Source organism: Cloeon dipterum, unplaced genomic scaffold (assembly GCF_949628265.1).
Source record: "Cloeon dipterum unplaced genomic scaffold, ieCloDipt1.1 scaffold_12_ctg1, whole genome shotgun sequence".
NCBI classification, from domain to species: domain Eukaryota; kingdom Metazoa; phylum Arthropoda; class Insecta; order Ephemeroptera; family Baetidae; genus Cloeon; species Cloeon dipterum.
In genome coordinates, this window is record NW_027052679.1 from 629,446 (window position 1) to 640,687 (window position 11,242).

The 11,242-nt window shown below is 47.0% G+C and overlaps 2 protein-coding genes across 2 annotated transcripts; both read left to right on the forward strand.

The window, feature by feature from the left end:
* Positions 1-269: 269 nt before the first annotated feature.
* On the forward strand, positions 270-2,428 carry LOC135947636 (pre-mRNA-splicing factor CWC22 homolog). The gene is made up of 6 exons (XM_065496514.1): positions 270-1,463; positions 1,529-1,726; positions 1,787-2,002; positions 2,055-2,111; positions 2,174-2,287; positions 2,351-2,428. Exons 1-6 carry the CDS (start codon positions 270-272, stop codon positions 2,426-2,428), a joined length of 1,857 nt encoding a protein of 618 aa, XP_065352586.1.
* A 1,775-nt stretch (positions 2,429-4,203) lies between these two features.
* LOC135947637 (uncharacterized) lies at positions 4,204-7,310 on the forward strand. The gene is made up of 4 exons (XM_065496515.1): positions 4,204-6,282; positions 6,349-6,506; positions 6,557-7,068; positions 7,156-7,310. Exons 1-4 carry the CDS (start codon positions 4,204-4,206, stop codon positions 7,308-7,310), a joined length of 2,904 nt encoding a protein of 967 aa, XP_065352587.1.
* Positions 7,311-11,242: the final 3,932 nt, after the last annotated feature.

The window sequence follows — 11,242 nt, forward strand, 5'->3', positions numbered from 1 at the left end:
AATTAAACGGCGCGAGAGAAAAGGTCTGGTATAAGACAAACGCTCATATTGCTGGAGTCTGGGGACACATTACAAAACATGATCGCGACATAACTTTATGCTGGAGTCGCTGTGCGAATTGTCAACGCAAAAAAAAACGAGTGCATTTGTTGAGTGTGTACCGGAAAAGTAATGTGAGCCCCCCTTAAGGGGTAGTAAACGCCCACATAAATACTGTGCATCCCAGTGCAGAAACACAGTAGCAATAATTGCGCCGCTGAATCAACAATATGGAATACGACATACTTGTCGCCAGCCTGACCGAGACCGAAAAGGCCGTGGCGGACATGGAGCGCAGCGAGAATGCGAATGCATTGAACTCGCCAGCGATGAGCGGAGTGGCACCTCTATCGGATAGTATGTCTGACTACTCGTTTGAAACACCCACTATGACGCCACCTGAGGTATTAGAGAGCAATGGACAGCAATTGCTGCCGGAGCAAGTCGCTGAGCCGGTTGATGGTGAGGACCAGCGCACGGAATCGCTGGCCGCTCACGGGAAGGACCAACAACAATCGTGCCCTGAGCAACTCGCCAAGGCAGCTGGTAGCGAGCACCAGCCCACGGAATCGGTGGCCGCTGATGACACGGAGCAAGTATCGGAGGGCGAGATCGTCGACTGCTCAGAGAACGAGAGCAATGAAAATGAGATCGTTGAGTGCTCGCAGACCGACAGCAGTGAAAAACCTGGCTCGCGCGCGTCCCGGACCACCACCCGATCATCAGCATCTACGCGTGCAACCCGATCAAGCAGTTCGTCACCCGAAACCCCTCGAGACCAGCCCGCCAGGCAGCCTCTACGTAAGAAGCCGATCAGTCTCTGTGCTAGAAGATTGGACAAACCCGATTGCGATAAACAACGCCCGCGGAAGCCTGCTGCAAAGGCACCAGCGAAACCCGCAAAAGACGACGAAGCAGAAGCAGAACTCACCACGCTTGGGGAAAGGCCTGATCTGCCACCACTGAGCCCGTCCTACCAGAGGAAAATACTGGGTGACGGAGAAGAAGAGTCATTCCCAGAAAAAGATCCTCTCTCCGCAGAAGATATTCGGAAGGAAATTCGCACGGTTATTGCGACTCGCCACATAGTGCAGCAGCAGTATGAGGAGGACAGGCGCAGCGCGGAAACAACTTACCATCAGGTTGCAAAAAACATCAATACCACCATAACGGTTAACGGAACACGCAAGGCCAACAAAATCGCCGCAAACATAGAAAAGAAAGCCAAACTGGAGGCACAAGAAGCAGACATCGCCTCGAAGAGGATGCTTCTAGAAGAGGCGGAGAAACAACAGCTCCAGCTTGAAGAGAGCATGAAGGAAGTCAAGAGCCGCGCCAATGCAATCCAACAACAAATTCGCGATCTTGAGAAGGAGAAAAATGAGCCCCAGTTCGTGTCTGAGGATACGACAGTGTTTGATGAGGTACGAAAACCAAATTTCGTAACTAGAACGTGACCGCACCAAATACTTTATTTTGCTTTTCACAGATCATTGAGGCTAAAGGAAAGGAATTAGTCGAAGTCACGACCACCTTAAACGACGCACTGAAGGCGTTTGGTGAGAAACGAGTGGACGCAGTCGACACCCTCGCCAGCAAACTAAAGTTCTTGAAGGAGGCTCTACAACAGCGGGTGCAACTGGAGGAGGCTGCCCGGAAAAGACCGTCAACCGGTGCACCATCGAAGGCAAGTATACTGCGATTTTTTAAAAATAAAAAAATTTACTAAAAAACATATATCTTCCAGATCCCGAGCAAAAAACAAGCCCGGATCGTCATTCTCCCGGAGGCATCCACCTCCAGTGCAGCCGGGGGGACTGGAATCATCGGGCGCAAGATATCTTACGCCCGGATGGATGTGGCTGAAAGACCAAGGAAGACCTATACACTGCTGTCGGAGAAGACAGCAGTGTATAACTGTGTGAGGGCGGTTGGCCAAATTAAATTCGCCAATATTGTCAAGGTACGCAGCGTAAACAAATAAAGGGCTGTAACTTATCTCTATGCTCTTACAGGCCGACGATCGCAAGCTGAAGGAGAGGATGCACGCTCTGAGGAACAAGATACACGGTGTGAGTATAGAACTCTTTAACGGTTTAGTAAAAAATACTAATCGAATTATTTGTTTCCACAGTTCGAACAAAAGATGGCAAAGATCTTCCTTGGCGAAAAGACGGCTAGGAACCAGCTGCTGTTGGACAAGAAGTCGATCGCAGTACTAGAGCGCATCATCAACGGGGAGATCCAAGTAAGTAGCCCTACCACTCTGCAACCGGTGTTGCAATTAAAGCAATTTTTATTCTGTTTCCAGGCTGGCGAAAAGTACTACCCCGAAAAAGAGTCGATTGTCCTAAATTATGACAATCATATGAATGTAAGTATTTTGTAAAATAAATACATAATCAAGAAACAATAACCTTTTTTCCTTCTATTTACAGGCGATCGAGTACATGGAGGAGTACTGTGGCAGGAGCGTCGCTCAGATGGAGGAGCAGATCGCGGAGGCCGCCGGGGATCAGATGGCTGCCATAAAAAACCACTTTAACGTAAGTATAGTGTCAAATTAACAACTACACGTATTAACACGCCTTCTCTTTGCAGAAGGGAAATCACCAAGCCAAGAAAGCTGCTAAGAAGCGATAATTTCATTGTTTTTTATGTATTGCGAATTCCCATTTATCCAATAAAAACACAATTGAAAAAAAATATCACAATAATTGTTTCATTCTGCATGACCGCACCTTTCAGTTTAAATTAATCCTAATTATGGATCTGCAGGGGCATTCTGCCCTATGCAGACATAACAATATAAGTCTGATTAATAATTGCTTCAGATGCACATTATACTATAGTTTTCAAAAAAAGTTAAAAAAATAAAAAAGCAATAAGCACATTCTTGAAGTAATTAATTATTTTCACGGCGGGTCTAATCTAGAGTAATAATTCTTCGAGCAGCAAAAAAGGTTGAATTAAAAAAATCATTTCAAAAGGCTAGTTAGTTTTACACGACGTAAAATCGATTTTTTCCAGAACATAAATCAAGTGGGCTATGGCGATCGAAGAGGAGAACTGGCGCAGAACGAAGAGAACCGCGAGGCAGCCCACCACATCGCCAATGAAATCAACGAGAATAACATCGAAGAAATAATCGACGATGACCGCGGCCCACCGAACGGTTCTTTTATTTTCGAGAAAAAAACGCATCGCGTTTTTAGCCAGTTTGATGCACGGTTTGTGACTTGTCAAGTTAAAGTAACAGGAGCAGACCCCTTTGAATGCCTGATAGACTCGATGTTTTACTTGACAAGGCCACAAAAAGAAACCGATTTCATAGGCTTCTCAATAATATCAACCGAGGGCACATCTGCAGAAGTTCCTCTCGTCCGCAAAAATCAAATCACCAGAGAGATGATAGCATCGCAGCTGGAAAAAGTGGCCCAGTCGTCGCGCGAGTTTGTAATATCAGGAGTGTTCTCTCTCGAAATGACCACCGTGTCAGATGTGGAAGGCTACGGGAGACGACTCAAAAGAAATGCGGAGGTTCTCGCCCTCCACACGGTAATAACTGCAAAGAATGAGCAGAAAAACCGTTTCCTCGATAAATGGGCAACGTCAAAAGGTCTTCCAGCCACCTACAAACAAAATCTGTGCTTGCTGTTTGCAGTGGTTGTTGGGATGGAGTACCACACTTGCGTAAAAATGAAAACGACCGTAACGCATAAAACCGAATTGAAAGCCGTGGAAAACCGCTGGAGGAGCGCCAAAATGCAAAAAAGCGTTGATTTCTCGAAAAAAATAATTAATTTGCACGAGAGAGTAAAATATGATTTTTCAAATGGCGCCACCAGAGAGGCAATAGCCGCTGTTCAGGACACGCTGGCGGATTACAAGATAATTGCTTACGAGGGCCGTACGAAAGAAACGAAAATATTTGGATCCGACGCGTTCGCGGCCGATAAGAAAAAAATACATCTGTACTACGACAAAGTTGAAAAGCATTTTAGCTTTGTAAAAAATCCCGCGTGCCTGATGAAGATGAATTATTTCTGCGACCACTGCGAGACCGGCGTAAATTCTAAGAAGCACGCAAACTGCATTGGGACGAAATGCACGAAGTGCGGGGAGCAATGCAAACTGCCTGCGAATCAAGGTCTACCTAATAGAATGGGCTGCATCAAATGCAGGATCATTTTCGAGTCGGAATATTGTTTCGATGCCCACTTGAAGAACAGAATATGCGACGCACGGCAAGTGTGCAAAATCTGCGGTTTTCTCATCGATCACAAACTGCTGGCGAGAAAAGCGCACGAGTGCTACACAAAATATTGCCGCAGGTGCAAGCTGTATGTGGAAAACACTCACCTCTGCTTCATTAAGAAAAATAACAAGCCGCGTAACCTCAAGGTCCGGGACGAGAGAACACTACTAACATTTGCGGATTTCGAGACTTCCGCCGAGGAGCACAAGCTGGAAGCAACTGGTTGGAAAGTCTATCACAGAGTCAACGTTGCCTGCAGCCAGACAACATGCCACCGTTGCAGAGATACCGAATTCGAGCCAGGATCCGCACCCTGTCACATGTGTGGCCTTCGGGAAATAATCATCAGCGACTTTGGTGCACCTACGAGAGTTAACGTAATAAAGAATTTCATTCAAAAAATGCACGAGAAAAGTAGAAACGCAAGGGATGAGCAGGGGAAAAAAATCGGAATGATGGACCATTATATCATGTTCCACAACCTGGGCCTGTTCGACGGGTGCTTCGTGCTTAATGAGATCTTCAGGACGTGCGAGTGGCAAGTACTGTCGGTGATATTAAGCGGGCGGCGAATACTGAAGCTTCAAATCGAAAATGCCTACACGAAAGCGCGCATGACTTTCCTAGATTTCCTGCAGTTCGTGCCTTTCCCACTCGAGAAAATGCCGAAAGCATTCAGACTTGAAAAGAGCTGCAAAGGATTTTTCCCCCACTGCATGAATAAAATTGAAAATTATGGATATGATTCTGTCGAGATGCCTGATGTCGAATTGTTCGCACCGGATAACATGAACAACGAGAGGCGTGGATTATTTTTGCCCTGGCACGCTGACGAGCAGCGAAGATTGCGAGAAAAGAACGAAAAATATAATTTTCAAACCGAGATTCTCAAATACTGCAGCTTGGACGTAACCATATTAAGAATGGCGGCACTTAAGTTCAGAAAATTCTTCACGGACTTTGACTGCGAGCCATTCATCGAGACCATGACGCTCCCTGCCCTGGTGAGCATAATTTACAGGCGAAACTTTTACGCAGATTCCAGCATAGGCCTCTTGCCCATTAGCGATTCGTATCGGTCTATGCAGAGCAAGGAGGCCTACAAATTCATTCGTTACTTGGAGACAGTCTTGAAAATAACTGATCTGGAGCATAGCGGCAACGGGCGAGAAAAGGTCATCGCTGGGGCGCCTGTAGACGTATACCACCCAGCATCCAAGCGCATATATCAGTTCCACGGATGCTATTGGCACGGATGCAAAAAGTGCTTCACAGAACGGGCAAATTACGGCGTTGGCCGCCATTATGAAACCATTGCTGGTAGAAGAATCGCGACAGAAGCGCGAACAAGACATCTCAGACAACTTGGGTTCACGGTGATTGCGATGAAAGAATGCCAGTGGAAGAGGATGATGGCACGATCACCTCTGGTTTACAGAATGTTATCTAAAGATCCTCTAGTAGTGAGGGGTCAGCTCAGAGCACGCGATTGCTTGTTCGGCGGCCGCACTAACTGCGTGAAATTTCACTGCGTGCCAGCACCAGACGAAGAGATTTTGTATCTCGATGTTTGCAGCCTGTACCCGTCGGTGCAGAAATATTGCAGGTACGTGATGGGCCATCCTACAGTGATAACAGACAATTTTCCGCCGTTTGAAGACCTCTGCGGCTTCGTTCACTGCAAGGTGGTAGCCCCGCAGGCTCTTTACCATCCAGTTCTCCCGCAGAAGATAAACGGCAAGTTGCTGTTTCACCTCTGCTCGCGCTGCGCTACGGAAAAATCACAAACCTTTTGCACGCACAACGAAGAGGAACGAGCTTTCTGCGGTTCGTGGACGACATTCGAGCTCCAGCTAGCCTTGAAGTTCCGCTACAAAATCGTCCAAATGTTCGAAGTGTGGCATTACGATCAAACGACACGCCTAGGAGAGGACGGCCAGGGCCTTTTTGTATCGTTCGTTGATACGTTTCTCCAGAGAAAACAAGTAAGAAGCGACGAAAACGCCGGTGCAACGCCGTGGTGTATTAATATAATTTATTATTTGTTTAAGGAGGCATCCGGCTGGCCCTCAGAGCAGATGACCGAGGAAGACAAAACCGAGTTTCTTGAGTCTTATCGGCTGAATGAAAACGTCACTCTTGATCCGAACAACATCGGCCGCAATGAGGTTGTTCGAACTGTGGCGAAACTCTGCCTTAACTCACTATGGTAAAATGAGAGATGGGAAAAGCGTGATAATAATTGTTTTTAATTTCCAGGGGCAAATTTGGTCAGCGCGTGCAGCAGAAAACGTCGATTGTGGGGACAAGAAACGAGATCCTCCGACTCCTTTCGGCCCCAAACGTAACGGTGAATTCGATCCTCCCCGCCGGTTCAAAAATGCTGGTAAACTATGAAGACGACGACAACGTCCAGTCCAACGTGAACTGCCTGATTGCCGCATTAGTTACCTCGCACGCCCGGATAGTTCTTTACCAGATGCTGCACATTTTAGGAGAGCGAGTGCTCTACTACGACACGGATGCGGCCATATTCCTCCAGAAGAAGGGGGAAAAACTCCTGAAGACCGGACCCTTCTTGGGCTGCCTCACGAACGAGATGGAGTCGTACGGGGAAGAGGCTAAAATTGAAAAATTCGTAGCACTCGGACCGAAAGACTACTGCATCAGAGTAGGGCTCGGCGACGGGACAACTCGAGAAGTGAGAAAACTGAAAGGCATAACCCTCCGCCACAACAATCGCGCCGAAACAAGCATGGACGCGATGGAGCGTATTTTAAAATCCGAAATTGCGGCACTCCGCATTAAACTCCACGATAAGATACAGAGAAATGCCCATTTCCAAATATACTCTGCAGATTCCGAGAAGGTGCTAAAGTTAAATTACGACAAGCGTGCGAGAGTCTCTCAATACGACACCGTGCCTTGGGGAACAAAACAAGGTGCTCTCGAGCTGCAGCCAGATCCGAGTATCGAAATCGAAGATTGGACTCACAGAAACTTTGCTGCATAACATGTAACCTCTTTCAATCCCGATGAACAATTAATTCGCTTAACTGACTGTCAGGCAACCTGCGTAACACCACTCCAGAATCGGTAAAGTTAATTAGTGCATTCTGGCGGCTAGGCAACCGGCGCAACTCCAATGCAGAGCAAGTCATTATTCGTTACCGCCAGGCGTTGAATTTTCTCCTGATGCACATTTCTTCAAAAGATGTTAAATATTAAAGCACATACTCTGTTTTGTAAGTACGTTCGTCATAATGTGAAATTTACTGTGCGTTGTCTTTATCGAACAATAAAAAAGATCAAAGTGAATACTTTTGTTTTTTGTAAGTACGTTCTTCATAATGTGAAATTTAATGTACGTTGTCTTTATCGAACTTATAACAATAAAAAGGGTATTCAAATGAAATGCATGGTGTTTCTTTTTCAAAACATTAAATCATCAGATTTTTATTGAGATGTCAAAGAATGAATACAGAAACGCTTGATCTCGCAGAAGCAGGCGTAGTAGTCCAGGGTGGACAGCGCCTCTCCCTTCTCGTCAGGCTCAAAGTTGATGTCGTCTGTCTTCATCTCGGAGAGGTATTGCTCGGCTCGTCCTACTTCCTGCGGGTCGCTGAGCTTGAAGTGCGTTGCCAAGTGCGCCTTCATGACATCGCTCATCTTTTTCAGCTCAGCGGAGTACTTGCTCAGCAGGCCGAACGTGTGAACAATCAGCGGCATGATGGTCCGCATGAATTGCCAAGTGTAGCAGTTCATGATTAAGAGCTGCCCGTTCGGCTCGGATCCGTCAACGCGGACGAAAATCGCCTTTTTGTTGTAGTGATAGCCAAATTCAACAGTGGCGCTGTCCGTCAGGCGCAAAATCTTGTTCTGAGGATCCGCGTCTGCTTTGAAAAACTCGGTGAATTTCTCAAAGCAGTCGATGAACCTCACAGAAGCTTCGTGCTGCAGCTTCACACCGCGGGTCCCTGGTTTTTTAAGTAGAATGACGGGGTTGTAGTCTTCAAGAGGATCGCAACCAATGATGATCTGCTTGCCGCCGCTCTTGTTGATGGGGTAAATCCTGCGGAGAACCTCATGGCATTTGTCCACCGGATCATAAGTGATTTTCTTCTTCTTGTCCAGAACAGTCTCCTCCAGCGGCCTTGCGTACGGCTTATCACCGCGATTAAACAGAAATTTCCTGTCCATATGGCTGCTTGTTGGCGAGACCGGCGATGATACTTGTCGCGTGACTGGAGCCTTGCTACTTAGACCCGACCAGCGCGAGAACATATATACCATCGGACCGCCATCTGGTGGTTAGATCGGAGGACTCAGAGTCCCACCCCCAAACGATTCATTAGATTTCCACAGGCAAGTGCGATAAAGTCGTCGTTTTGCTGCTTGTTCTCCGTCATGCTATTCTTAAACGACTTTATGACCCCCATTTTTGAAGCGAGGAAAAGTAAAGCGTACCCACCGCACACAACGGAATTTACCGACTGGTAACATTTTTTGTTGTACGTGAATTTTCCTTGCCTCTTCAAAAATTTCTCGTGTGTTGGAACGTGCGGTCCCATCCCGTACGAGTCGAAAAATATTATTTTTCCGCGCACCGGGAGATAAATCGAGATCCAATGACCGGTGGTTTCTCTCGATGGGGCCGTGTTAACTACGATCGCTGCGGGGCGCTTGAGTTTTCTGCGAGGAAGCATATCCGCGGCGTACACGCCAACGTGCGTATTACTTTTCGCTCTCTCCTGCAGACCCGCCAAGCAGCTTTTCAACATCACCGTGTCCATCTAGAAATTTTTTTATGACTCTCGCACTCGACTCGGCGCAGCGCGCGTCTGATGAAAAATGTAATTTGCAAGCGGCCGTGGCTCCGCGCACACTCGGGCATCCGTAGAAAGAAAGATCGTGAACGCGCCTGCTTAGTATCTCGCTCAGATAAGCTGCTTTGGTGCTGCCCTTTGTGACAATGTATTTGTAGCCTGGTGCGATCATATTTATACTCGAGATGAAGTCGGTCATTGTGCAGTTGCCCATGTGCCACGGTATTTTGTGATAATAACGCGAATTCCACGCGATCGTTTTTTTCTCTTTGTCGCTCAGCAAGCTGAAATCCATCCCGGGTTTTATCAAATATTTTCTGGACAAGTCATCCGCCAGCAAAAAAACTTCTTTTGGCAGAAACGACGAGCAGCAGAACCCCTGAACCTCTACGATCAGAGCCATCTTCCCTTATGACGCTACCGTACGAATCGCTATTTCTTATATTGGATCATCACCTCCCTGTTTCGGTCTATCTCCAGCGTTTCTGGGTACTCGGCATGACAAACGACATTAACGACGTGCGCCAGCGGGGTTTTAAATGTTAGTTCAAGCCGTACGTTCCCTTGCTGCGGCGGCGAGCAGTAATCGAAACTGGCACTTTCGTTTGGCGAGAGGTCGTAGGCGTACAGACAGTAGCCGTCTTTATAGTCCTGCCTATTCACGCAATACCCGTCGTCCGCCAGAAAATTTCCAGTCGAAATGAAAGAGAACATGAATGGGACCAGGTAGTTTTCATTTCCTGCGAAGTTCAGCGAGTACGGCGAGGAGTTTACAATTTTTCCGTTTATGGATAGGGTGAGCTGCGACACCGAGTAGTTCTGGAAATCAAAGCAGTTTTCCATGTAGTTCCCCGAGACTGCAGAATTTTTAACAAGACCAAAAATTATCCTTGTGGGCACGCGTCCGAGAAATAAGTTCTCGAGCGTGTGATGAGTGACTCCAGCTGGTATAGTCCAAGTGTTCATTTCTACACGCGTGTAATTATATTTGGCCGTAACATTTTGCAGCATTTTCGCGTGTGCCAGCATGATGGTGGGGCTTACATTTACTTTTCTCACATAGAGAACAGCGTCGTCGATCACAATTTTAGGCGCTATGTCACTTTTGCTCACCATGCACACGACGCTGTCGGGGTTTCGTGTTAAAGTTAACCTCATGTCAATCTCGTTCAGCAGCAGCTTGCCGCTGTTACAAACGTCCAAACTCAACCGCCCCATGAGCTCAACGCTCTTGCCTCCTTTAACATAACTCATCCGCTCGATGTGTGTTGGCGAACATAAATCTGCGAAGCCGCCGGCTTGATCCATGGAGAAAAGTCCGGCGGTCAGATGAGACTTTTTAGCAGTTTCATTGTAGCTGAACAAAGTCTCCAGGTAGGACCTGAAATGGTTCAGATTTGACGACGACGAGACGCAAGTTTGATTTAACTCGAATTTAACTTCGCTGAACAGGCTGTTGAGTAGATTGTTCACAAAGGAATATTCAACGTCTCTGCTGTCTGTCCCTAAAGCGAACGCAAACCCTGTTTTCCCGTCCACAATTCGAATTTTTGCATAAAGCAATGTCTTCGAAATATCCAAATAATTATCTCCGGCACCTGGCACTTGGAATATAATCGGACCTGCATTATCCAGTGTCTGCAGTGGCCTGTAGCTCACATAATCTCCACCCAGAATGCTTGTCTGCACGACTTGCGGAGCGAAAATATCCAACTCAGACACTATTGCCTCGTTTTCCATAATTGCAAACTACGAAAAAATATCCCGCTTTCGAGGCTTCTTTATTCTCCTTTTGTTATTTTTCTGGGATCTACGCTTGTTTGCTCTCCTCACTCGTTTACGCTTAGTGACAGACTGGCTCGTCGAGCCCCTCCGCTTTCTTTTTATAGCGCCCATCCCGAGCAACGAGTTCACCTTTTCAGCTCCTTTAGCACCAAGGTTTGCGCCAGCGTTGGTGATGTGCGTTTTGAGGCTGTCCTTAAAGTCTTTTTTCGGGTCGAACGAGTCTTTCAATATGTTAACCCCGCTCGAGAGCAGTTCGCTTCCAACCGCCTTCAGTCCGCTCTTCACGTAGGGAAATAGACGCCTGAGTAGCGACACCAACGTCGATCCAACGCCG